Source organism: Myripristis murdjan, chromosome 19, assembly GCF_902150065.1.
Source record: "Myripristis murdjan chromosome 19, fMyrMur1.1, whole genome shotgun sequence".
Classification (NCBI taxonomy): Eukaryota; Metazoa; Chordata; class Actinopteri; order Holocentriformes; family Holocentridae; genus Myripristis; species Myripristis murdjan.
Window position 1 is genome coordinate 10800174 of NC_043998.1, and position 27710 is coordinate 10827883.

General features: G+C 40.3%; 4 protein-coding genes across 5 annotated transcripts; 1 reads left to right on the top strand and 3 right to left on the bottom strand.

Moving 5' to 3' along the window:
* The first annotated feature begins 1304 nt into the window (after window positions 1–1304).
* LOC115378196 (troponin T, slow skeletal muscle-like) lies at window positions 1305–4650 on the top strand. Its single transcript, XM_030078379.1, has 12 exons — window positions 1305–1330; window positions 1427–1440; window positions 1532–1558; window positions 2225–2243; window positions 2419–2479; window positions 2604–2720; window positions 2875–2952; window positions 3188–3301; window positions 3497–3606; window positions 3994–4084; window positions 4210–4250; window positions 4511–4650. The coding sequence occupies exons 1-12, from the start codon at window positions 1305–1307 to the stop codon at window positions 4557–4559; spliced, it is 747 nt and encodes a 248-aa protein (XP_029934239.1). The 3' UTR covers window positions 4560–4650.
* Window positions 4651–5100: 450 nt separating this feature from the next.
* On the bottom strand, window positions 5101–8128 carry dnaaf3l (dynein axonemal assembly factor 3 like). Its single transcript, XM_030078226.1, has 11 exons — window positions 8047–8128; window positions 7760–7866; window positions 7580–7673; window positions 7329–7483; window positions 6978–7178; window positions 6722–6844; window positions 6499–6621; window positions 6235–6394; window positions 5792–5906; window positions 5501–5575; window positions 5101–5242 (listed from the first exon to the last, which is right to left on the bottom strand). Exons 1-11 carry the CDS (start codon window positions 8126–8128, stop codon window positions 5101–5103), a joined length of 1377 nt encoding a protein of 458 aa, XP_029934086.1.
* A 957-nt stretch (window positions 8129–9085) lies between these two features.
* On the bottom strand, window positions 9086–14326 carry syt5b (synaptotagmin Vb). The gene is made up of 9 exons (XM_030078495.1): window positions 14135–14326; window positions 13008–13190; window positions 11685–11860; window positions 11469–11567; window positions 11203–11370; window positions 10603–10770; window positions 10210–10327; window positions 9956–10089; window positions 9086–9853 (listed from the first exon to the last, which is right to left on the bottom strand). The coding sequence occupies exons 2-9, from the start codon at window positions 13183–13185 to the stop codon at window positions 9644–9646; spliced, it is 1251 nt and encodes a 416-aa protein (XP_029934355.1). The 5' UTR covers window positions 13186–13190; window positions 14135–14326; the 3' UTR covers window positions 9086–9643.
* Window positions 14327–15638: 1312 nt separating this feature from the next.
* LOC115378127 (ferritin, lower subunit) lies at window positions 15639–18199 on the bottom strand. Of its 2 annotated transcripts, none has more exons than XM_030078283.1 (5): window positions 18026–18199; window positions 17265–17368; window positions 16801–16947; window positions 16526–16651; window positions 15639–16218 (listed from the first exon to the last, which is right to left on the bottom strand). In XM_030078283.1, the coding sequence occupies exons 2-5, from the start codon at window positions 17364–17366 to the stop codon at window positions 16069–16071; spliced, it is 525 nt and encodes a 174-aa protein (XP_029934143.1). In that variant the 5' UTR covers window positions 17367–17368; window positions 18026–18199; the 3' UTR covers window positions 15639–16068. The 2 variants fall into 2 exon arrangements, with proteins under 2 accessions (XP_029934143.1, XP_029934144.1); XM_030078284.1 differs by lacking the exon at window positions 18026–18199 and adding an exon at window positions 17569–17676.
* Window positions 18200–27710: the final 9511 nt, after the last annotated feature.

Here is a 27710-nt window from a genome sequence, read left to right on the forward strand (position 1 = left end):
ATTCTGACAAAAGGATACATCTTTTACAGCGATTACACCTGAACCTCCTGGCCTGCCATGTTTTATACAATTAAACTAGAACTTTGACATCCACTGGGCCTTCTAACATGGGGCCCCATTACAAGACATCAAGTTTTAGCTTACTTCCAGTTATATACATAGATGATGAAATATGGTTAAAGGTGCACTATGCAATATTGACGGTCAGTTAAAGTATGGCCCATTTAGACTCAGCTCCCACAAAAAGCATGAAATAAGAGCACGGTTTCTCTGTGAGTCAGACAAACTTGCAGACTCAGCCATTAAGTCTCACGCTGAGCAGTGTTCCACATTTTTTCTGTCAGTTTTAATGGTCCTGACCCTGAGCAGTTTTGCATAGTGCACCTTTAATGTTTATATTGTTAAGGGCATATTCCAACATTTTGGGCAAAATAGCCTTTTTCCAACTTACCCAGACTTGGACAAGATGTTCGATGGCATTTTCACCTCTGTACGTCCACTGGTTCGGCTCCTCAGGGTAGAATTTCTTGTTAGCTTAGCGTAAAGACTTGACCTCTATGGGAGTTGCTAGCCTGGCTCTATCAAAGTAAAAACAAACAAACAAAAAAAAACCTTACAGCATCTCCGAAGCTTTCATATTTACACAATGTGTCATGTTTACCTTTTCCTAAAATGGCTCTCATTTTTTTTTTTTTAAATTCCAAGATGCATATTTCAAATACACATAATACATTGTGTAAATAAGACAGCTTCAGAGTTGCTGAACCACTGGACGTACAGAGGTGAAAGTGGTATCGACCATCTTGTCTCAGTTTGAGGAAGTCAGAAAAAGGGTATTTTGTCCAAGATGTAGGAGAATTCCTTTCAATTCAATTTAAAGTTGGCACATTTTCAAAACTCATCGGTTTCAGAATAATTGCAGTCAGTGCATCACAGCTGCACTTGGTCTTGACCGGCTCTCCTAAATAAACTATTACTGAAATCCTCCCAATCACACAAATGTACAGAATCTGAACTGGAAAACCTCCATGTGGCAGGTTCACCCTGTTTGAATTAGAGGAGCGGTGCTGTCAGCCAATCAGGCTCCAGAATGAACTGACACTCCTGTCTGCGAGGATTTGGTTTACAAATTCATTTCATCCCCCCTGAACTAAACCATATTTATTGAAAATATGGGTATTATTCTAAACCATAGTACATTTGAATATCAAAGCATAAAATCTGAGTAAGATGCGAGTAATGCTGTGCATATGAGTCAGTCATGTCTGTCATTTGTCTTGCATTCATCTCTCTCTAGTGCCACCATGTTTGATGCAGAGGAGGAGCATGAGTGAGTTATACCCCTGCCTGTCATTTACACACTTATGTATAAGCATAAAACATGACCTTCTGTTTATGACTAATGTCTTATTTCTTCCTCATGTAGCAGGCATCACGAGGGTGAGTACATTTGTATGTATGATTTTTTTCTTTTTTTTAGTTGCTTCATCTGTCTTCTCTCTTCTTATTTGGTCACTCTGTCTTTCTTCAGAGGAAGAGGAGGAGCAGGGTGAGGGAGGTGAGAGTTTGATGCTACACCGTCTTGATTTCACCCACCTAACAAAAGATATAACAAACTTTTATTAGATATAACCTAAATCAGCAGCACAGCTTCACATGATGTTGAATTCTTTTGTCAGTTAAAATGCCGTAGCACTTTTTTCTGTGGAAATTAAGAGTAAACATGAAATGTAAATGATGCCTCTCCTCCGTGGAACACTCATGGCAGGATATTTGCATCGCATTTTAGCACACAGTATGCTCTAACCACCATAAGCCTCCTCTCAGTGGCATGCAAAAACTCTTCTGTGAAAAGTAAATTTAGCCCTAGATAAGCAAAGGACATTTAATCAACGTAATAGCAAGTGCGGCCCTAAAATTGTCTATATGAAATATAAACCCTGATCAAGAGCTTTGAGTATAAACAAAATTAGTTCTCTTTTAACACAGTGTTTATAGATAATGAGCAGAGTGGCTTTTTAGAGCTGTGGATTTTTAAATGTGTTTAGATTTGATCATATTTTTATGCAAGTGTGTTGTGTCATTTATTGCTCTGTACGTTTTTTGGACTCATTTCTCCTCCTGTGTTTTCTAATCAAACTGCGGGTTTTTGACAGTAAACGGGCCACCCTTTCTCATTTTGTTAATTCACTTTCTCATTTCTGCCCTGGCTGATTAACTAAAGAAGAACGCCCCAAATACAAGTATGTATGAATGTGCGCATGACCATACTTTTGAGAATATTTTGTAATGAGTGATGTTTGAATTGCATAGCACTGAAACTATGCTCAACGGCACAGAAAGTTACCAGTCATAAAAAAAGAAAAGAAATAAAAAAACGTGCTGATATGTCAGAAGTGCCTTCACGTTCTTTCACAGGCCGCTGGTCACTCAGCTTGCCGCCCCTAAAATTCCTGAGGGAGAGAGAGTAGACTTCGATGTATGTTTCTCTAAAGCCCCTCTTAATGAAATAACAACATGATTATGGTATAAATTACTAAATGTTGAGTGATGATCAAGAGCATTATTGTAACTTGAGCCACAAATCCACTGATCCCACTCAGGACATCCACAGGAAGAGGATGGAGAAGGATCTTCTGGAGCTGCAGACTCTGATTGAAGTTCACTTTGATCAGAGGAAGAAAGAGGAAGAGGAGCTGATTGGGCTCAAAGAGAGAATTGTAATGCCCTTCTCTCCTTTGCCTATCCCATACTCTCTTTGTTATCTGTTTGTCAAGAAAGAGATGTAAGAATATATCGCCTAATGAAGAATTGTATGTGATTAATGAGCTGTGTGGCAACAGCCGGATGATGCATGCAGTATGTCTTTTTTAGGAGAGTCGCAGGGCGGAAAGAGCAGAGCAGCAGCGCGTGAGGGCTGAAAAAGAGCGGGACAGACAGACAAGAATTGCGGTAATTAATAATGGAGGGCATTTTAATTAGCACTGTATTATATATACACTGCCTACACTGTTGATCATCTGTCAAAGTTACCATGGTCAAATGAAACTGAACGGGAACCGATTTAATGTGCACTTTGTAGAGTAATGTGTGCTTTTTTTTTTTTTCTTTCTTTTTTTTTTTTTATCCCATTATGAGTATACTAAGCCAAAGAAATATGAAGATCTCATGCTTGGTTTTTCTGCAGGAGGAAAGACAGAGGAAGGAGGATGAGGAGGCGAAGAAGAGGGCAGACGATGAGGCCAAGAAGAAGAAGGTGCTCTCCAACATGGGGGCTCACTTTGGAGGATTCTTGGCTAAGGTCAGTGTAATGCTAATAGTCTCTCAGAGGAATACTAAAATTGTGGGCAGTTTTTTCCTTATTAATGTGATACTATATGTTGCAAGTACATGGGTTGTTTGTGTATCCTCTATTTCCCTCTGAATTAACTGCTCTGCATGCTGATCTGAGCCTTGACATGTCTGTAAGTAAGATGTGTTGGTTTGTTTCCTGCAGGCAGAGCAGAGGAGAGGGAAGAAGCAAACAGGAAGGGAGATAAAGAAGAAGACTCTGGCGGAGAGACGCAAGCCGCTGGCCATTGACAACCTGAGAGAGGACGGCCTGAGGTCAGCTGAGACTCATGGGGGTCTGGGAGCCCTCGGGGTCTTGTGGGTGTTTTTGCACCAAAGAACCAGTGGGATCTTGCAGAAAAATTCTAGCATAACTCCATATGAACTTATACTGTTTTTATACATCTTGTTGCTAAAATTTGATTTGTCAGTTGGCTTATGGTTTCAAATAATCACTCAGCACTTTCCATCCCATGCTGTCGAAATCTGGAGTTGCGTAAGGTTGGCAAACACCATTTGAAACCGCTGTGGATCATTGTCTTGTGGCATTTCATTAATATCAAGTAAATCCTCAGGCTCCAGAGAGAGAAATTAGACACTGCAAATACAGACGGCACATAGCTCGGTGGTTTCCCATGGCTGATGCTCTTCTGGCTGTTTTAGAGAGCGAGCCAAGGAAATGTGGGAATGGATCTACCAGCTGGAGTCAGAGAAATTCGACTTGACTGAGAAGATGAGGAGGCAGAAGTATGAGGTGGGCAATTTAGCAGAGAATATGCCGGAGATGCGGGAGACCATTTTGAAAATGTCTGTTGAGTTCATGACATCAAATTTCCAACACATATTTGAATGTCTTTTTACTTATTTGTTTATTTTCAGATCAACGTGCTCCTGAATAGAATTCAACATGCACAGAAATTGTGAGTCGGTTTGCACGTCTGCCGTGACGAGCCAAGATACAACACAATTTACATCTGGAGATATGCAAAGATTTCAAACCAAATTTTAGGAGAGAAACCCCAAAATAGCAGTGAACAATTTTTCTCCCTGTATCTATTAATGACATTACATATAACTTAATGGCTTTATATCCAAATTCCATTGAGAGACGTTTGCTGATTAGCTGTGTGTGTTAAATGACTATTCATAACCCTCTCTGACTTTTTTCTTCTCCATCCAGCAAAAAAGGTCATGGTAATAAGGGCAAGGTGGGAGGACGCTGGAAGTGAGCGCACACACAGGAGGCACCAAGAAGCAAGAAGACAGTTTCAGTGGTTTCAGGAAAATGTTGCAGCAGTGTTGCAGTGCTTGTCCCTCGAGATAACTGAGATGCAATTGTTTGGCTGTGTGGCATTTACTGAGAGTAAAAAAAAAAATGCACAAATTATTAAAATGCACATAACACTAAATGGTCATTTTCTGTCAATGTAATTCAAAGGAGAACTGTTCCAAGTAGGAGAAAAGGAGAATTTGATTAGCAGCCTTGAAAATTCAAATACTGAACCATCCATTAACAGTCTGAACCTCTAATAAAAAATAATTCATCCACAAAAAAGACCAAAAAACAAAGCCCAATAATATAGCTATTAATAACTATGGAAAGAATTTGACAGTTGTTTCTCACTAGCTAGTGATCTTCCCTGTGGAGGAAAAATGGAAGAAAATGTATGAGCTCTGACGAAATATCGGCTTGACTTTCAATCTGTTACATCATGTAATGTGCTGAGCAGAGTAAAAATGTGTCTTGAGCTCTGCTGGGTTTAGCCAACTTTACTCTTTCTGCAGTGTGAAAGTGGCAAAGGCGTCGTCACTCTTTGCCTCGTGCCGTGGCTCAAATCCAGCCTCTTGAGCCATGCTCGCCACTCTCTGCGCAAAGCCTGCTTCTTGCTCTTTATTCAGATCCAATAGATACCTGAGACACACATGGATAAAACAATCATATTGATTAAATACGAAAATTATATGTGATTGAAACTAGCCACAATGCAAATTACATCTAGGAGGAAACTGAAATATGGACTATGCAGCAAACAGAGTATTTAAAGAAAAAAAGGAATTTCTCTAAAATCTGATTTGTGTTTGTCATGTGTAGTGCATGGCAGGCTGACTGTACTCTAGGTGACTGAATTGTCACCATGGTAACAGAGCCTGTTACTATAAAAACCCTCACTTGGCCAGCTCCACGACGAGCACAGCTTTTGGTGCTGCAATCTGTCTCAGCGTCAGGCCCAACTGGTGCACCAAGCTTTACAATATTGATCGAGAGGGAGAGAGAAATAACAGGCAATGAAACACAGTTGGCAATCAAAGTGTTCTGCAGTGGAGATGACTGGAATGTGAACGGCTGCTCTGAGACATTTAAGGTTCAGTTAGTCTGGTTCTATGTAGGGAAAAAAAGAGAGCAAGAAAGAACTATGCATTATGCATCAGGTCACATGGTTTGTGAAAGCAGAGCTCACACCTGGCAGAGAAGTAGATGGTGTTGAAGAACTGAGAGTATTTCTGTTTTTCTGGTAATTTGGAGAGAGAGTCCATGGGCAGGAAGGTCACAGAGATCCTATTCAGATGCATCAGATCTGGAAAGAGATAGATTCAGTATATAATTTCATGGCATTTATCTCATACACTGAATACATTTTTAATGTATTAAACATCAAGGCATCACGATGATCAAAGTATTCTTCCATAGGCAGGTCATATTTACATAGCTGTAATGCATTTAAACAGCCACATCAAAATACAGTGAAAAAAAAGCATTGCACTTGACCATAAGGCTTCATGAAGTTTGATATGAGCTGGAGAGCTTGTGCCAATGTGTGAACTAATATTCCTGCACTAAGCAGCACTGCACTGCTGTTCACCTAAAACCAACAGGGCCGCTTGTGTTAATAGGTGGCCATTTACCATTAATGCTGACAGATTTGTGGTAACCCTCTGGCTGTGAGGGCAGCTCCTCTGCCTCTGTTTTCTCTGTGTCTGACTGAGAAGTAGTGGGACTGCTCCTCCTACAGGACAAGCGTTGTAATAATGCCTGGACGTTTGCAAAGGAGATATCCTGGGCTGTCTGTGGATACGGAGGACAGATGGGGGAAATAAAGAAATTAATATGTTCCTCAGCATGCACAGCATTTTATCAAACATGCAAACGATGCAATTATTACATTTTACCTTTACATGTTGCCCATTCTGTGTCTTCAGTAGGCTTTTGTCCTCAGTCTCAATGCCAAAGGAGAGGTAGGGACTGGAAACAATGTCTCCCCAGTAGCCTTGAGCTGCAAGTTTGTCACCCCTCTACACATATACACAGACATACACAAAATACAAGCTCAGTTCCCTTATGGTATCAAAGTATCACATCCATGTGCTGTGTCACTACAAAAAACATACTTACATGGCTGAATATTCTTGTGGAGAGCAAAGTTGCATTGGTTGTTTGATAGGCACCTTCCCTCATGTCAAACGCCACGCCCCGTTCCCTCCATCGAACATACTGCTGCTTGTTGATGACACCACACTGAAGATGCACAAGAAGCAAAGAATGAGCATCCACATCCCAACATCTAAGAATGTCATTTCAAATTCAGTAGATTTAGGCTGCAGTTAGGATGCTGAGAAGAGCAACAAAAATGCACACAGTGGCCTGATACCCCTTTCTGGTGTAGCTTCATGGCCAAGTCCCAGTCGAAGGAACCCCTCCTGGAATCGTAGCGTGTTCCCAGGTGCTGCCTGACCCGTCCATCCCAGGCCTTAGTTATAGAGACAGGAACAACATGGCCAGATGGAGATTTGGTAGATGAAGGCTTGATCCATAGCTTGAATATCCTAACCAGCTCATCTCGCTCTTTGTACTGTAGAAATAGCAAACAGAATGAGATTGAGGGACTTAAACCAAACTTTTTGGAGCACTCATGCATTAGCAAATTTCTCAGATGGATATCAGTATTTGGAAATCCCACAGCATCTTTGAAGGATAGACTGATTAAAGAGTGTTTTCCTGCCTTGAGTGAAGTTGTGTCCAGGCAGGAGTTCTTGGCTGTGTCCGGTGTGTCATTTACAGACAGAGAGAGCTGTGATGCCGCATGTCTGAGTATCTCCTCTGTATGGCTGCGGATCTCACTGTTGCCAAACACCTCCAGGAAAACCTCAGTCTTCTCTAAGAGATAAAACATGGCAAGGCATTCTATGGGCTGTGACACAATTTCCTATACCACTATTTACACTGCAGAATTATACTGGTGTGTACACCCACCATGTAGACCCATGCTTTCCTGGGGTGTTAGAGACAGATAGAGCAGCACCAAATGTCTTGCCACCACGTCCATACTGTTTTCTATCACCCAAATCTACATGGGAGCAGACAGGGAGTTTAGCCACACATTACACCACTTTATCCTCACTGATTGTATGATTAACAAGCCTCGGGGCTCACATGAAGGCTGTCTGTCTCCCGTAAACCAGCAATGGTTTTCAGAATGTGTCTTGGATCTGCGCTGCCCACCAGCAAAACATTGACATGCCCCTCTTGTCTCTCGGGGCCTGCAGGGAGAAAGGGAGCGGGAGAGAGTAAGCAGCTGCAACACAGCATGATGTCACTATACACCTAGTCAACATTTTATTTTATTTTCTACAACTCACAAGCGTGGGAATCTAAAGCTGGGATAGGACATGCTGCTATAAAGCACGTTATCATCACATCGTCGTGCACGGGAGCCTCACCTACACTCAGTAGGTCGCGCGCAGGGCTAAAACCCCACCAGGTGACGCAGCCCGCGCCCTCACGTGGCCGCGCGGCGCTCATCCTGTGAAGAGCAGAGACAAAGAAGGCCACGGAGCTAGCTGAATTTATTGACTCGCGTCCAAAGTAAACAGTGGTTTGCATGAACACTTCAGCTGAGGTAATGATTTGGCTATTTGTTCATTGCGCATAGCGTCAGGGCATATTTTAACCGTTACTGTTTGACCGGCCGAGCGCTGAAACGAGATAACTCCCTCTGAAATCAATGTAAAGTTAACCCAGGCCACAGGCAGTGACTCTGACCTCCTATCTTAAGGTCACTCCTATCCACTTGACTAACACATGCCGTTTAAATAACACTTTGAAGTGACATAATTGGGGTAGAAATGGTGATAAACTCACCTGCTTTCTGGCAATTGTAATAATAGAGTTGGGTCACCTGCTAACAAGCCGAAAGTAGTCTGAGCAGAAAGTTTGTGGTGTGTTGCTAGGCAACAGTGTCTCCACAGGGAGGAAAGGCGCCCTCTGTCTGCCCCTCTTGTATGTTCCTGCTCTACAGTGCACTGAAGGTGTTACAATGTGAATTTATATAACAGTGGCATCCAGCCGAGGTCAAATCTACCTCATGCGTCGTCTGGTACACCCACGTTCGCTGCCACAGACTGACTACTAATGTTGACATGGAAACACTGATCTGTAATAGTCTATCTGTTATAGCCCAGAGCGTGGAAATAGTGTAAATCAGTGCTGATTTGGTGCATGAGCCCAAGAAAGGTGATGTGTTACCATGGCAACAGAATATCTGAATGAGCATTCCTCATGCAGTTATAGTGAACGCTCTCTGTCGTGTCCTCTCCACACATGAAACATGACAGAATATAAAAATGCTGTTGAAACCACGTTGAGTGCACCACTGGAAATTGTTGTAATACACAAGGAGGTCTCATCTCTATCCATTCAAACTCTGTGGCAATTTGACTTTAAGATAAGGCATTTCAAAAGCAGTGAAGAAATGTGCAGTCGAGGTGGCTAGTCAATATGGCTTTATTTGCTTTTGTGACATCTCTGAACATAGCCTAGCATTTTCAGGGCACTGTTGTGCTACCATACTGCATTATTTATTTATTTTTTTTTTTTACAGCACAGCAAAACAAGCAAAAAGGCCTAGTCTACTAAACATGACTTGCTGCTATAGACTAAACAATGTTGTCCCCAGACTCAAAACCAATTTGTCAGAATAAGCCAAACAATCTGTGAATTCTTTACTTTATTTAGCCTAATTATAACTAGGACCATGTATGAGCATACACAAAAGATGCACATTTACTAGTATGGTTTTTCCAAGTACACATTTAGACAGTCAGAGAGGAGGGAGAGGTTCTCATATCAGCATATCACACAGGCGCACACCAACAGCCACACCCAACCACACATACACACACATACACACCCACCCTCATTCAAATATCTCTTAAGAACAAAAAGGAACAAAAGGTATGGCATCAGAGAACATGTTAATCAAGACAACATGAGGATCAACATTGAAAAGCAATTTTCTGAACTGAGAAGGGTATCAGTCTAACGAGGTTTAGCCTTCAGAGCTGCATCGACTTCCTCCTCTGGCATGAGAGTGTGCCACTGGGCTACTGGGCGTCTGGGATTGGCCAGCATGTCCGACCAGTGTCGCAGGCCGACCCCTGTCGCTCCATAACCCATGAAGGTCTTCCCAATGGGGTCGTTGCTCCCAAGCTTGTCATAGTCAAACACTGTTATGACAACCTGCACTTTCTGGAGGAAAAAAACAGCAAGCAGTATTATCGAATCACCCCCATTACATTATTGGCATCTATAATGTGTCAAAGTGATCATGGGTGTTATGACACAACCAACCTGTATCTGCTCAAAGGGAACATCAAAGCTGAAACTCTCATTAAAGTAAGGATTGAGCGTGTTCTTCTTGACTGTCGTCTTCTTCTTCTTAATCCGTTTTCCATTTTGCTGCAGCACAATCTTCACATATGGATCTTATGAAAGAGGGAAAAAATCTGCTAAGCTTTTTTTTTTTCCCCCGAGGACTATTTCAGTACTTCTTGTAACAGAAGGACTGAAGGAAACTGATAAAGTAAGAATAAGAGACAGCTTACCTGATAAACCACCAACATCCATCTTCTTCAGGTTTTTCGCTTCCATGATGTTCACTGTCAGTTTTCCAGCAGTGGGCACATAGCGTAAAGAAATGCAAATATCTCCCAGTTTTTCTTGCTGAAAGGAAAACAATTGATGGATAACATTATGGCATGTCATCGAGGCAGACTTATTCTAACAAATAAAATACTTAATCTATTAATCCTCCAGTGATGATTATTTATTGATTTTCTTGTGTGCAGTGTGGGTTTTAATTACTTAAAATAGAGCATATGAATACATTCATCTTTTCTATGTATTTCTATATATTTTGAAAGTATTTTTAGATGTGAAGGTTCACTATATAGATTTACATGAAATATTAACACGTTTGAAAACATGGCATGTCGTACCTCCTCCTTCTCACCGCTCTCCAAGTCTCTCCATTGTTGCATTGGCTGACCTAAATCCACACTGTTCATGGGAATCTTGATCTCACCAATCATATCATGCTTGGAGAAACGGTCAAAGTCAAAGACCTGCAGCACCAGGGTTTTCCCACCCAGCTCTGCGTATGGGATCTTGAAAGAGAAGCAGTTAGCAAAGTCACAAAGGAGAAACATGCGCTTTTCAGTAATTAATAATGAAGATTTGGATGGTGCATTATTTCAGACTCATTCATCTTTTTTACATGTAACAGATTTTACAAATCCAAACAAAGAACATGTAGTGACGTGAGACAAAGAAAAAGTGCATCAACGTACGACAACATTGTTATCTGGGGGGATACCTTGACAGACGCCATTCAAGGAATGAGGGATTAAAGACGAAGGGGAGTAGAGACATACGCCAAACTTCTGCCCCATGAACTCAGTGGGGCAAAAGGTGAAAGCTCATCAACAACCTGGAACATCGACACAAACTGCGACAGAGACATAAAGACAAGAGCAACAACAAACAAAAGACAGACGACATAAAGTCAACGAAAAGGCACAGTGTGAGACATGATGTACCTTGAAGATGAAAGTCTCGTTGAAAACGGGACACAGATTCTTGCGCTGGACCTTGGTCTCATACTTCTTCTTTTTGTCTGGTAACAGGAAGACTTTGACATAGGGGTCTGAGGTGCCCCCCATATCCATGGCAGCAAGGTCCTGGGCCTGAAGGATTCCCACTATGAGCTTCGGAGAGAGAACAAGCAGGTAAGCAAGTATTAAATAATATGACTAAAACTAGAGTTTTTGTTTGTTGCAGATAAGCAGTGCCACACAGAACCTACCTGGGAATCTGTGAAGTTGTAGTCCAAGGAGTACTCCAGCTTACCCAACTTTTCTTGCTCTTTCTCCTCTTCCTCCCCTTCCTTCTTCACCTCCCCCTCCTACAAGACAAAGCATTGGTATGTTCAATATCTGATGGGATTAATTAGTAGAGGTAAGAAGAACCAGTGATTATATTTAAGTGGGAACTATCATTATCCATTCTGTGTACACCATACCTTCTCCCCAGCCTCTCCTTCCCCTTCCTTTGCCTTTCTGCGGCGACCAGCCTTCCGCTCTCTCGCTTTCTTTGGCTTTTTCTTTTTTCCAAAACACTTTTTGAAAATACAGAAGATGAAGCATGCCACCAAAGCCAGGACCACAACAACAATGCCCCCCACTGCCCACATGGGCACTGCAAAAGAAAAACATGAAGTTACATAATGTACAATAGGAATATGTTTATTGGATTGGAAGTTTTCTTTTCTGCTATCCTTTATATTCACAATATGTATGGAACGATGTAAGGTTATATGTGTAACTTTAAAGTTGAAGATAACAACAGGGAGAGCAGAATGATAACATGATGTGGCAAGCTCTTCAGCAATCATCCTGAACCATTACGTCAGTGAGTAGGCACAAACACTGCCTCCTGTTTCAAAGACTTTGTAAAAGCATGTTGTACTACAACATCAGGATTTTCAAGATTTAAATCTTCCGCAATAGTTTGAGATTATGTAGAAAGCAAAATCCACTCAGATAAATCAGGTTATTCGTTTAATCTGAAACTGTTCATTCAATATATGTGAACATAAACAGCTTTGGCAAAGCTGGGAAACAGGACGAAGGGCATAATCCATAATATCTTTGAGGGGTAAAATTGGCGTTGCTTGCAGCAATGGATAGGACTGTCCTGGAATGTTTGTTTGAGACTATTTTTCCCTTGATGGGCTTTGTTTTCCTCTTTTAAAGTTAGTTTTTGCTGAGAATGCATGGACATCTTCAACAACACCCTGCTCCACTATTATATAATTACACATTCACAGCCAGGAGTGGCCCTGGTCAACCACAGTCCTGAGCAGCTCTACTGGAGCAGTTCATGGTTTTGTGCTTTACACAAGGCACCTCAGCAGTAGTTGTTAGGAAAGAGGAGGAGAGCAATACTCGTTCTCTTTCCTCACTCAGATGTTCTCAGCCATGAAAATGGAAAATGACTGGCAGTTATGAACCATAAAATGTGGCTATATCCCTGTAAAATCCACTTGTATAGTTCCAGCTGTGTTGAAGTCCTAACCATACAAATCAAGATGAAGCTGTAAAGCAGCAGCAGGTTAAAAAAAAGAAAAAAAGAGAATACACATTAAAATTTTAAATAATCAATAAATGACAAAGCCCAGTGATGGACTAGCATCTTGTCAAGGATGTTTCCTTGCCTTTACATCCAGTGCATGATGGGGTAGGCCCCAGCCCTCTGCAACACAGAGGGCTAGGGTATGCAGCAGTATGGAAATAAATGGATGAAATGAAATAGCAGTTTCTGGCAAATGCCAGGAGGGACTCACTTGGCAGTCTGCCAAGCTCATTCATGAACTTGTCCTTCATGTGGTTGTAGTCATGGCCGGGGTGGTGCTCTGTATGGGGGTGGTCATGGTGGTGCGCTGGCTCTGGTGTGGCCTTTGGCTCTGGTTCAGAAGGCTCCGCAGCCCTCCGGGCCCGGACCCCCACACTTGCCAACCTCATGTCAGCTGTGAACCGGCAGAATCAATGCAGGTATTCATGTAGTTTTGGCATTCCCTTTCATGCTGACACCCTGTGGTGTGAGTGTGTTCGCAGTGTAATCCTTATGCAATGCATCATAGTTCCAGGCCTTCACACAGTACAGGACATCTCTGAGCCAGATGCTCAACATGGCTGACCCTAATCCTCTGTTACTCTCATTTCCTCTGTCATCTCACCCTCCCCATAACCCATGCTTTCTCTCCCCCATTTTACTCTTCCCCATTTCACCCCTCTTACTGTTTTTACATGTAGCTGGATTAAATGCTGGCACTACAGTATTAATCCAAAATCCCAGATACTCAAAGCGTAAATACAGGAGATGGTCTCCTATCTCTCTTTTCCCCACCAACAGCCCTCTGTTGCAGTTTCTCCCACCCATCCTAAATATCCCTGAGACGTTTTTAGAATGATGGGATGGCTCTCTGAAGGGATTTCAAAGGTAGTGGTCCAGTGGAATACAGCCAACACTGAGGGAAAAACCCAGTCTTGTTGCTCATAATTTGCATGAATATCACAAACTTAAATATATATACAAAAAATGACTTGTAAAATATAATGCATGAAAACCATTGGGCTCTGTTTCAAGCAAATAAATATTTTGTTGCATCAAACCTGAGAGACGACATTAACATTGTCTTGGTGCTTACGTACTGCACACAAACAGGGAGATGCTGAATGAATCAACTGGAATAATCTACTCACAATACTCTCTGCTCTTATAAACTGTATCCATCAGTCTAAGCTTTTTGTAAGGGCTGGTAGTGTTGTTCACATTGACTGATGGGGAAAAACATATTGTTCCTGTCAAAAGTGACAGGCATTGTATGAATAATTAAGAACAAAACAAAATGCCACTTACATAATTTGATCACAATAAAAATGTTTGTTAATAATGCAGTAGTAATCTTACCTTGTAGTATATTCCTTTTAACTCCTCTATATCGACTAATTTGTTAGAACAACTTTTATCTCAAAATGTATTTAAAGCCTCTTCCCCTGGGCCAGTTGGAGCCCTCACACACCCATTGTCCCCTCGTTCTTCTGCATGCCAGTGACTCGGACTGCTGGTCTTCCTCCAGCCCATTCCATCTAAGCTAAAGTGCTGGCAAATCACTAAAGCAGTGCTGTGATTTAATCCCCCCCCGCCCCCCTCCCTATATTAGTTTGCTGACAACACATCTGTTGCTTTGTCCGATTGAAGATGCTTAGAGAGCAGCAGCCACCTTTCCTTACATTACCTTTCCACCGTAACAATCTCACGCAGGTCGAAGAGTGGAGAAGGCTCTCCTTGCTGAGATTGAAAAGTGACGAGCCATTCGTTAGATTGGTGGGACATTGCAGTCGTGGTTGTCTTTATCCTTTTGAGTGGAGATTGCGGTGCATCCGGCCCTTTCTCACTAATCCCCTTGGGCATTGCTGCTGTGGAGTTCAATCATCAATCTACAGACTACTTTCACTGAGAGTGGACGTCCCATCCCTGGCTTACCATTTTACTGTACAAAACACACAGCCACATTTAGAACATTGTGAGTGGTAATCCTCAGGCGTGCTGCCATGTGTCTGCTCTGCTACATCTGGACATCTCAGTAGCTGCGACACAACATACAACAGCCATCTCTGATAGTAAAATTTACAGGCTACACTAGAGAATAAATACTTTGCTAGAGTTCCTCTACAAATCATTTGTATTATATGAAAACATGTAAAAATACTCTCAAATTTAGATATATGACACTGAATAATTACCTTTGTATGGACATTAAGTTCAAGCATGCAAGGATGTGGAGCTGTTTCTAATACTCTTGAACTCCCTTCCATGGTTATTTATCAATTCAGTATACCAACCAGTGGAGCCTTTATTTTGTTAAGGGCCCTCCTCACCATATACACATAGACAGCAATAACAGAGCTGCCTGTCAGTTGTGTCCTATGATCTTCATTTAATCAGGAGAATTTTCTTGGCCACATAAGTTTACCAAATATTAATCCAATCTTTCTATTTCAGATACGTAATGTGTATCTGTTGTTTATTTGGGATGTTGTAGTGGCGTGTCATCACTAGAGGGCAACTGAAACACATGGGACAAAATAAGCTTGCTATGATGCACTCTGTTGACATCAGTATGCAGCTGAATCTTGTCATTGGTATAGCCTATAATTTACAGAGAAACAGCACTGACATTTTTGAAACCACAGTCTGCCTGGTAGCTTAATGTTAAACATTAACCTCCCACTAAACAGTGGATAAACATATATTAGTCCCAAAGTCCTGTTGTTATATAATGTGCTATAGGTGCAGGCCTGACATTATATAAAGCACAGTGCATGTTTAGTCTGCATGGTGGCTGAAGTGGCTTTATCTGTCACAATTAAACAAAATGTGTTTAAAAAACAAGCAAAACACAAAAACAAGATGTCAATATAAGCTTACTTTATTCAAGAGGCATATTTTATCAATTCATCACAGTAACGGCAAATTGTCTGATCCAAAATAGTGTGCATTTTTCAGAAAATAGTTATAAAGGTAGAATTTTTTGACCAATGGAATGCATGACAGTTATGGAGCTTAAGTAACTATAAAATGTGACTCTTTTGAAAATCAGCTGGAGAAACAACATACTTTCTAGCACCAGGGTCTAGACGTCACAATTGTGTCACTGAAACATAAAGGAAAAATTGAGGTATTCTGTATTATTTAGCTTTGCTTTCTTAACAAATGTGTGGTGTGTACTAGACTGAGGTTTGGGTGGTGACAATAACACAGCCACTGTAACGGAAAGGAGCGCAGTGTGAGAGGCAGTAATGCCCTGTAGGACTCTTCGGCTCACAAAATGTAGAACATGCTTATAGTGTATGTTTGTCAAAGAGGTATTCTCCCATAGCGCCGTGCGTCTCAGAGGCGTTGAGACGGGTCAGACTGCCAATGTAGTCACCCAGCTTCTTGATGGTCTCATGGCTATCAGTGAGGAAGTGCTGCTCAAGGAAGTCACACAGCTAAAACAGAAGTAAGACAGGCAATGCAAATTAGTCATCAACAGGTGGTGCATAAGTTAAACACATAGCTGATATGATAAAACCAAACGGAGGGAACATGCTCGTCGAGGCTGAATGCACTGATGAGCACATCCCTCATCCCCTTATGACTTGGTGTGGTTCCTCAATATGTCTTAGAATTGTATACGTGTTTAATGTGTAACTAATCTCTCATCATCATCTACTTCAAGCGAGCAAAATTAATGAGATAGTAGTCTCTGAAGGTTGTAACTATAAATAACCAGATTTAATATTATGTCACACTTACATGAGGGTCATTGTGAGTGCCAGCTCTGCGGTGCACATCAATCACACAAGTATTGAGAGACTTCTGATAATCCAGAGAAAAGGACATTGCATCCAGGCCACCTCTCCAGTCCTCTCTACTTGGTTTCTAAAATAACAAAGTTGAAATTAGATCAAGAGACATACCAGTGTATGAAAGTAGTCAAATTCTGGGGCGAAAACCAACAAATTAAGTAATGCTGCATGACAATCAAGATAGCAACACTGACTTGAACAAAGCTGGCATTTTGGACTCACCGCAATGGTCTGAAGCAAAATCCTCCCCCCTCTCATGTTCTGGTATTCCAGCAGCTTCTCTGCCTGCTCCCTCTCCTTCACCGAGCGCTCCAAGAAAAAACTTGAGAAGTTTGGCAAGGCAACATCATCCCTGTCAAAGTACATCCCCTAAGAGAGACAGGGAGGAAATCAAAACATAGTGGAGCCACAAGTGAGACCCCCAACAAAAACAAAATCTCATTTATATGCTAATAATTTGAATAGTGTGTTTCTATGCAAATAACCACTATAGACGACAATAAAACAGTAAAAAGGCAAAAAAAAAAAAAAAAAAAAAAATTCACTTTTGAACAGTTTACACAGACTTTGGGATGATTTAAAGTTGCTGACATCAGATAAACAAACATGACCACACAACAGTAAATACAGGAAGAGGTCTGTGCTCTACTGAGTGCAGTTTCTAGTTGTTCTAGCTGAAATCTTACCAGGGCAAGGTAGGTGTAGGATGCAGTCAGCTTGAGGTTGACAAGTTTGTTGACGTCCGCCTCGCTCTCGGCATGGTAGTTATGTTTAACTGTGGACTGCATTTCTAAGAAGACAAGGAGAAAAAAAAAGTTTTAAAAAACAACTAGCAAAACAGGTTGTAGTCAGGCACGTCAGGCGTTAACATCTTGAAGTGTTATTTCCAAAGTGCGTCCGGCTGGAGTCAGACCCTAAAGTTGGTAAATCCTATGAAGACAGCAGACACATAACGATATACCAAAGGAAGCAGAAAGACAGTGTTCTTGCCTGGAACCTGGACAGTCTTGGTCAGCCAGCTAGCTAAAGTTAACGCTGTTGGAAGCCCTGCACCTGTCTAGCTTGCTTTTACGCAACAAACTGCAAGAGCCTCCGGTCAGTCAGGTGACACGGCCTGAGTCCAGGTGGGCCGAGGCTGTGAGTCTGACGTTAGCAAACCTCAACTGGTCAAACCTGAGCCTTTGATATGTTAGTTAGCTGGGTTACAGTTAGTCCAGCTGAGACGCTAGCAGCCTTACCTAAACAAGACTGGACTAATTGTCTAAAACGACGCAATGCTCGAATTCACACAAATACATCAGTGTTAAGCAAGTTAGCACTGTTTTTAAAATGCCCTTCCCTCGCTAACGGTAAATGTTTACGTGCACTCTGACCAGTTGGCAGTTAGCTAGCTAACCAGGTTAGCTAGTTATAACTCTAACAAGCTTATCAGCTCTTTGTCACTCACCCGCACTGGGAAAGTAAGTAGTCCACCTTGACAATGCTGTACGTGGCTATATAATTCCTATTTTCTTTCGGACCAAGGTCTTTGTTTACAACATGAACCAAGCAGGTTGATGAGCTAAAGCGGTGACTGCCTCGTCAGTTCAGCATTAGCAAGCCTTTATCCAGTCTCAGTCATGTTGCAGACAGATATCTAACGCCACCTCTTGTGTTGGGGGAGCATAGCATCTGTCCCACGTTCAAGCAAAAATAGGCACTTAAACATAAATGTTATGTGTTCAGAATGGTAGTTTTAATATGCTATGCTGCAGTTTTAATATGTAGTAATTACAATGCAGGCAGAGCATGAGGGCAGCAGGGTTTCCAGTTAGTGTGAAAGTTAAAAAAAAAAAAAAAGAGCACTTTTTTCTTTTTAAAAACAGCAGTTGATATTAAATTGCATGATGAACCACGAATACATTAATCGAGCAGTGTTTTGCAGTGCAAGCAGTTGTGTTGAATGAGTCTTGATGAACCGGATTTCCCTCTTGTTGCTTTTTTCCCCTCCATCAGCATGGTGCTATTTCCGGGCGTCCTGCACCACTGCGCCCCATGGAAAATCACCTGTGATCTCTTTGCATAAATGTATGTGTCATCTAATTTATGTTTCATCTAGTTTTACTTTGCCAATCCTACATACATCCCTAAAACACCCTTATCAGCAAAATTCGAAAGAAATTACTTGTTTATTTAGCTTTGTGTGAAATAGATAATTTATTCAGAAATATTTTCAGTATTCAATATTTTCGAGTTTCCTCTTTTACCCTGTCTTGGTGCTATTTTTCCCCTGTATCTTACCTATTGATACTGTCTTGCTATAATTAGCTATAGTTATTTGTAGGCTATAAGAAGCAGTTAAGCCTGTTCACTCATCACTTGTCACTCATTGGAAGTTGTGAAGTGTGTAGAAGGAATCTGGACAGCAAGTGAAGAGCTTTGACAAGTTCATCTGTGGTACTTCAGTTGTGTTGTTATTCAGCCAGGCACAAACAAGCCCAAAGACAGTTAAGAATACGCACAGGTTTCTGGGATAAACCACATATTTATAGCTGGTCCCTAAAACCACCTTATTCGTACTGGGAGTATATATATTTTAGAAACTAGGGAAGTGGTGTAAAATCTAGTTCCTCTTTTAAAGTTTGGTCCACATGTGCTTTTCAGTTTTTCACTTTTATGTATTTAAATAAATGCTTACAGTGTTTGTTTTACTGAGAGGAAGCCGGTGGTTTTGTTCAGTAACCACCCTCCTTTACAGGAGAAAAAATAAGTGTTTGCCAGGGACAGTGACAATGAGGAAGATGAATGCAGTAATGCTAAAGAATAGGAATGAGGGCACAAAAGGCCACAAAATGAGGGCACAAAATGAAGTGCACAGAGTCCAGACTGGGTTGTCTATCTCCCAAAATAATATTTTTTTTCTCCTTTGTGATTACAAGAAATGTTCTTAATGAGCCTTACCCGAAAAATCCATAAAACTCATGAACAAGTACCTCTATTTCACCCCTTAAGCGAAACTGATTGCTGACCTTTGACCTCCAACCCTGTGAGATTTTACCCTGGCTTTCTATTTATTCGACAATATTTGGCACATTCATGTCAAGAAGCTGTAATTTTGTCAAAAATTCAGTGTGTCTTCCAAAGTTTTACACACACACACACACACACACACACACACACACACACACACACACAGACACACACACATACATATATACTGCAAGAGTGAAACAGGGTGTTGCTGAAAAAGAGCATGTGTGCTCAGTGAACCAACCCTGGATAAGTATAGGTTAAAAAAAAGACACAGGAGAACAGGCAGGTTGTTATTTAATCGAACAAAAATGATGCACCAGGCAAAACAGAGTACAGAAACAAACAAGGGAGGCAGAACAAATGACCAAGCGGAGAACAGTTGAAAGAGATCAGCTTAAATACTCCAGCCAGCGGGTGAAACTAATGATCCTAATGATTAACAGAGGGCCGGAGAGGTGTGCACTCCGGAGAAGTGTGCACTCCACTGCATGCACCGCAGCATACACTGAGACAGAGAGGAATGCATGATCTACACCTGCTCTGTCCACGTTTTCTAGGCTTTTGTTTTCACTGTTCATGCTAGTCCAACTGTCCAGGACAATAGTGTAATGGGTCTACTTGGAGGAAAGTAGTGCCGACCCTGAAATCCCCTAGACATTTGACAAAAATGGATTCACTGCTGACTGAAACAGCTGGATCCAAACAAGCATTTTTATAGAATTTCTTTAAGGACACGGCTGAGTTTAAAATCTCATGTATTATTATTACTAGTCTCATCAATACTTAGAACAGAAATCTTCCCCAAAGACCCCAACCCAAAGACTTTTGATCTCATCAGATATAATGTATATTGTCTGGAGCTACTTTATTATTATTATTATTATTTTTTAATTGGCTTCATGTTGTCAGAACTTAGACCAAATATAAGAAGGAGCCATGAGAAGTGAGACTTGAATACTTGACAACAGAAGGGAGGTTCATTTTGAGTTTCTGGCCTCAGGACATTTATTAATTCACATCCAGTGACCACAGAGACAACATAGATTTTTTTTTAATGAGTGGTAATCTGTCCTTTGATTCTGCAGGCTCACCTGTGCCAAGTTGATATTATAAGAAGTTGGTGATGAACATGGAGAGTTCACAGAGATAATGATCTCCTCTTTTCTCTTTGTTCATCAGGCATCAGGCTATGTCTTTATATTCTTTTTTCTACTACTTAAAAACTTGAGGAGAGTTTGCAACAAATATACTTTTTTTGCATGCTGTTAGAGGGGACAGCTGTAGCCTAGAGGAGTGGTTTTCTAAGGCGGCATTGGCAGTGATTTTGCCAGTGGGGGTACATGCCATAATAAAAGCCAATCATGAAGACATTAGGAGCCATGTGGCCTAGAAGATAGAGAGCGTGAGTGGTTGGTCATTTGTTTAAATCTGTGAACCATGGCGCGAGTCAAGACTCTCGGTGGGGAAAGTGAAAGAGACATGTAAAATCCACTCATCCTGCTGAAGTGCCCTTGAGGAAGGAACTTCACTCCTGGCTTCTCAAACCTGGTTTCATTAGGCAACTTCAGGCATACATATGTGTGTGACCCTCCCTCCAGCTGCAGCTATTGTTATAAACATCAACTTACTGTACCTAATTAAATAAAGACTTCTTTTAAAATAGTTGTAGTGGATACAGTAGTTCACAAGGAGTGGCCAGATCTTCCACTTTCCATTTGGACTTGCCTTTATTTATCTAGACAAATGCTTCTTGAAATATTTGAAAAGGATTACTAGGTTATGAATTTATTGGGTTTGGAAAAAACAGAACTAAATGGTGATATTGAAATACTGGACAGGTTATATTGCAGCTGGCTGTAGCACAAGATTTTAACATTGATAGGTGTCAGACTCTCGACTTCCATGCACAGTGTTGTGATTGTATGCTGAAGTAAAACATTTACATTCAGTACAATTATTCTGTTAAAATGCTGAAAGTTTATAATTATATTGCATATTGACTAAAAATTTTATGAAGCTAAACTTCCTCGTTCTGTTTCCCCAAAGATCAAAGTTGTCTTTCACACACCAGGTTTACACTACAGTTTTATTGCTGTCTGCTTCATAAAGTGAGGCAATACATGTGAATAATTAAGTGACTTTAGTTTCGGTTCAAAATATGCTGGTGGTGTTTCAGTTCCCAGTTCTGTATGGTGTTGTAGCTGCAAACCACAAGGGTGCTATGAATAACACTTTCTGTGACCGAAAAAAAAAAAAAACCTGAAGTAGCACCACCGTTTGTTATACTTGCATAACTGGACAGATTGGACTGTGGTTTTATCATAAAAAAACAACTTTTATCCCGAACAGTATTGAAATATTTAAATAAGTTCCATTTTAGATAGCAAATTCTTATTTTTTTCTTAATACACCTCAAACACACAATTATTATTCCAAGTACTAACACTTATCTACATACAGCAGGCATAAAAGACTACTAAACATTCAGATCAGACAAATTTGTTTGATTGATGTACTTTACTCAAGTGTGACACTGTGACGGTTAATAAGGAAGTAACAGGCGGGGCAAAGGTCTCTGTGGTCGTACCAGGTCAAAAAAGAGAAGTAGCAATATATTAAGTCATTTACAGCAATGAGAAGGGATCAGAGGTGACCAAGAGGAGGACGTGGTTGAGAATTAAAAGTCAACACAGCTTAAATTAAGCAAATATTGGATTGCTTCACTCAAGGCGCGAGGAAATTCTTTGCAACAGAACGGTGCATTTTTTTTTTTTTATCAGCACACTGTTGGTTGTCCTGACAGTAGCAACTGGAAATTGGTCTTGACGCAGCAAATGAAGGGAAATCAGCAAGTTCATAATATGTCAGTTGCTTAATAAACCTTAACAATGATGAAGAATTTATTTTTGAAAATCAACTCAGTCCACTTACTTCTGTGTCTCTTCTTGACTCCACTTTTGGTAAGTTTTTTTTTTTTCTTTCAGTTTTACTGTCAGATGTTATACTGTAGCTTTTGTTTCAACTGCCAGCAGAAGCTTATCTGAAAAACAAAGGAAAACTATACAATTAAAGTCACAATGAAGATAAAATGCATAGTATACATTGCATGAAAGACTGAACTATGAAAGGTAATTGTTGCGCATTAAAACCTTTAATTCTCTGCAAACAAAATCTAGTTTTGACTAAGTGTTAGTCAGTAAGAAATCTATTCAACAACAACTCAGTCAGCAGTCTGAAATGTCTGCAAATAAAGACAATAAAGCAGTCAAATTGTATTATGTGCACCATATTGGAACTAATGGACTTTTTGAAGCTCTGCAATGTGAATGTACAATTTTTCATGTGGCTCCCGTAATCTATTCTTGCTAACTTCCTTAGAGAAACAAATGCAAGACAAAGGAAACAACTTATTGTAAAAGATAAGAGGAAATGTATCTCAGACATTATATTATTGTTTTGTTCTAGTATATTGCAGATAATTCTAAAAGCTAGGATATACTTTTTTGCTTTATTTTGTACATTTACGTTATTACGTTATTATATTAGCAATGTAAATGTAGCCCATGATAGATATAAGTTATATTTCAGGTCATCAAATATGGAAAGTGTACAGATGTGTAGATATAATTTGATGCTTTTTGCTAAAGACAATTACTTAGCTAAGAACACATGGATTCATTTATTTTTGTGGTCAGCTTACTCATCGGCTCAATTTTAACCCTAAAACATAGTATACGTAGTATACCCTTCCATCTCAAAACAACAACACAAATATCAAACAAACAAAAAAGTAAAAATAGAATATAGAAATGTCTAACACTGTTAATACAGATCATATTTAGGTCATAATGTACATGTTATAATAAAGATCTCCTGGGTTTCCTCTGAGTTGCTGAATGTTTACATAATACACCTGTCTCATTTAAACTTCTCAACAAAATTGAAATTAAGGTTTTAACTCTTTGAACAAAAATCACAAAAGTAGGCCTCAACTCTTCTTAAGAAAAAAATACATTTCAAAGGCTAGTAATGCCTTTTAGAGGCGAGACATTTCTGCACATCCGTGCTTAACTCATTTCCTGTAGTGCTTCTGTTTACATTATCATTACATTATCACAATGAACTTACTAGTGACAAAGAACTGGAGGAAAAAAGTACTGCAAATTCTACATGTCATTATTCTTACTACCAAAAAAAGCTCCCATGACTTATTCTGCACTATAACTCACTATGACTCTTTTCTCGCTGTTTTTTTTTTTTTTTTTTATGTTAAGAGAGTGACAGAGGTGGGACAAAATGACAAAATCTAGACTTGAATAAAGTTAATAATGATAATGCTGGAGGAGGAATCAGTCAGGAAGTCACATGACTTGGTTCGGTATTAACTGAGGGAAGAAAAAGCAGAAATGACACTGTGATGGGTTACTCTGAGATTGCATTAAATTTCCATGAATTTAGTAAATGGCATATACAGATGAACACTTATGAACATTGTATATTAATGGAGACGTTGGTCACTTTGTGGAATGAGGTTATTGTTTTTCTGTGCCCTAACAAAGGAGCCCACGGCAGCAACAACAGCATCAACAACAACAGTGCTATCACGAACAACAGCAACAACAGCATCACCAACAACAGCACCATCACCACCAACGACAGCAACAACAACAGCACCAACAACAGCAACAACAGCATCACCAACAACAGCACCATCACCACCAACGACAGCAACAACAACAGCACCAACAACAGCAACAACAGCATCACCAACAACAGCACCATCACCACCAACGACAGCAACAACAACAGCACCAACAGCAACAACAACAGCACCAACAACAGCAACAACAGCATCACCAACAACAGCACCATCACCACCAACGACAGCAACACCAACAACAGCAACAACAACACCACCAACAAAAGCGGCAACAGCAGCAAAAATATCATCAGCACCAACAACAACAGCAACAGCAGCAAAAACACCAACACCACCAACAACAACACCAACAACAACACCAACAACACCACCACCACCAACAACAAAACCAAGTAAGTATGAGTCACTGTCTTTTATCTTTGAGTGGTGGTATTTCTGTATTTCCAGGTTGTTTAGTGCAGGCTTTGTGTAGTGACATGTTAGTCTTGGCCTCATCCACACTTTATCATCTCTTGTTTAAAGAGATGGAATGGACTGCTGAGTGAGAAGTCTAGCCCCAGGCAATGGAGCTCTAATGTCATAAATTATATTACAGCCTAATGCCAAATGCTGCCATTCTCTGCTACTAACGACTACAAACGAATTCCCTTCTCGTTCAGTTCCTGAAGATGTTAATAAAGTGACAGTGGTGGGACAAAATGAATCCAGCATAAGTCTGCAGTGGGATAAAGTTAACAACATCACAACATACAGGCTCCAGTATAATGAAAATGGCATCGTTACAAAGAACATCACTGAAACAGATGGGCCAGAAGTTCAATATGTGGTCTCTCCTCTCATGGCTATGACTGAATATGAATTCACCCTCTTCACTGTGTTGGAGGGAGTCAGCAGCTCTGGATCCAGATTTACAGCTGTCACTGGTAGGTGACTATTTCATGCATATCAGGGAGTTATTATTATTGGGATATGCAAATGATTTACACATTGCTGTATTTATCTCGACCTGTAATAAAAACAAAGCAAAGTAAACTTGCAGCAGTCAATATGGTGTCGATGATATCATGGACATGCTAGCTCCTCGCAATGCATAAAGCATGACTAATGGAATATGGTGGACAATATCCTCAGCCATACACAATCATACACTTGTGTACAGTGGTAGGGAGAGAAATTTCACTGCACCAGAACGATATGAATCAGTGACACACACAATCTTAGCACTCACAAATTAGACTCAGTAATTTAAAAATGTCATTGCAACAACTGAGATATTTGATTGTTTTTTAAATCATACATTTACAATGAACTAGACTATGAGGCTGAGTAGGGAAATCATGTCTTTTTTGTTTGTAAACGAATTCTGTCACAGTCTGTTCCCCAGTGCACTGTGATTCCTCTAATGACAACTGTCAATTCGTCCCTCTTTTAGCTCCTGAAGATGTTAATAAAGTGACGGTAGTAGGACAAAATCAAAGCAGCATAACTCTGCAGTGGGATAAAGTTAACAACGTCACAACATACAGGCTCCAGTATAATGAGAGTGGCAGCACCGTTATGGAGAACATCACTGAAACAGATGGGACACCATTTCAATATGTGGTCTCTCCTCTTACTGCTGCGACTGAATATGAATTCATCCTCTTCACTGTGTTTGAGGGAGTCAGCAGCTCTGGACACCTATTTACAGCTGTCACTGGTAGGTGACTATTAACTATGCTTAAAGATGCGATTTGCAAATGATCGCAAAGGACTAATTGCTTTTTTTAAAATATGTACCGATATTTGATATAGTTGACCGTATTCCTCAGTTGAGTAAAATAAAAGATAGAGCAGTCAATAGAACCACAATGACTTACTGTAATGGACATGGAAGGACTGATGCCTCTTTATATCCTTTTATGACCTGCATAGCTCTACAATAGGGTAAATTTACAATATTTGTAAATAACTGAGGAAAAAAAAACTGAAATTGAAATTGGGAGATCCTTTAGTCATTCTTAAAAAAAATAAATCTGTTGAGATTTGTTTCCCACTACACTATCTGTCCTCTCATCATGACGACTGTGAATTCTTTCCTCTTTCAGCTCCCAGAGATGTTAATAAAGTGATGGTGGTAGGACAAAATGAAAGCAGCATAACTCTGAAGTGGGATAAAGTTAACAGCATCACAACATACAGGCTCAAGTATAATGAGAGTGGCAGCACCGTTATGAAGAACATCACTGAAACAGATGGGACACCATTTCAATATGTGGTCTCTCCTCTTACTGCTGCAACTGAATATGAATTCACCCTCTTCACTGTGTTTAAGGGAGTCAGCAGCTCTGGACACCCATTTACAGCTGTCACTGGTAGGCGACTATTAATTATGTGTAAAGATGCGATTTGCAAATGATTGCAAAGGACTAATTGCTTTTTTTTTTTTTTTTTTTTTTCAATCTGTACCGATATTTGATACAGTTGACTATATTCCTCAGTTTAGTAAACTTAAAGATAGAGCAGTCAGTAGAACCACAATGATGTACTGTAATGGACATGGAAGGACTGATGCCTCTTTATATCCTTTTATGACCTGCATAGCTCTGCAATGGAGTAAAGCTGACAATATTTGTAAATAACTGAGAAAAAAAATGAAATTGAAATCGGGAAATCTTGTAGTCATTCTTAAAAAAAAAAAAAATCTGTTAAGATTTGTTTCCCACTACACTATCTGTCCTCTCACAATGACTGTCAATTCCCATCTCTTTCAGCTCCTGAAGATGTTAATAAAGTGACGGTGGTAAGACGAAATGAAAGCAGCATAACTCTGCAGTGGGATAAAGTTAACAACGTCACAACATACAGGCTCCAGTATAATGAGAATGGCAGCACTGTTATGGAGAACATCACTGAAACAGATGGGACACCATTTCAATATGTGGTCTCTCCTCTTACTGCTGCGACTGAATATGAATTCACCCTCTTCACTGTGTTTAAGGGAGTCAGCAGCACTGGACAAACACATATAGCTGTAACTGGTAGGTGACTATTACATAGCTATGAGCAACGTATTTTTATTAAATGCAGATGGTTTACAAATTGCTGTATTTATCTATACCTGGAATCTTAGCTGTTATATCTGGCCCTTTTCCTCTGTGCAATGAATATCTCTTTATATCCTAGCTCCTCGCAATGCAGAAGAGTTCAAAGCAGTTGGGCAAAATGAAACCAGTATAACTCTGCAATGGAATAAAGTTGGTAACATCCTCAACTATACACTTGTGTTCAGTGGAGGAGAGAGGAACATCTCTGCAGAAGAAGGAAATAAAATAGTGACACACATCGTCTTAGATCTCACAGCTGGGACTATATGTGATTTCACTCTCTTCACTGTGTTTAAAGATTCCAGAAGCAGTGGATATTCAATCCGAGCAGTCACTGGTAAGAAATCTGGGATGATTTACCTTATTAATTCATG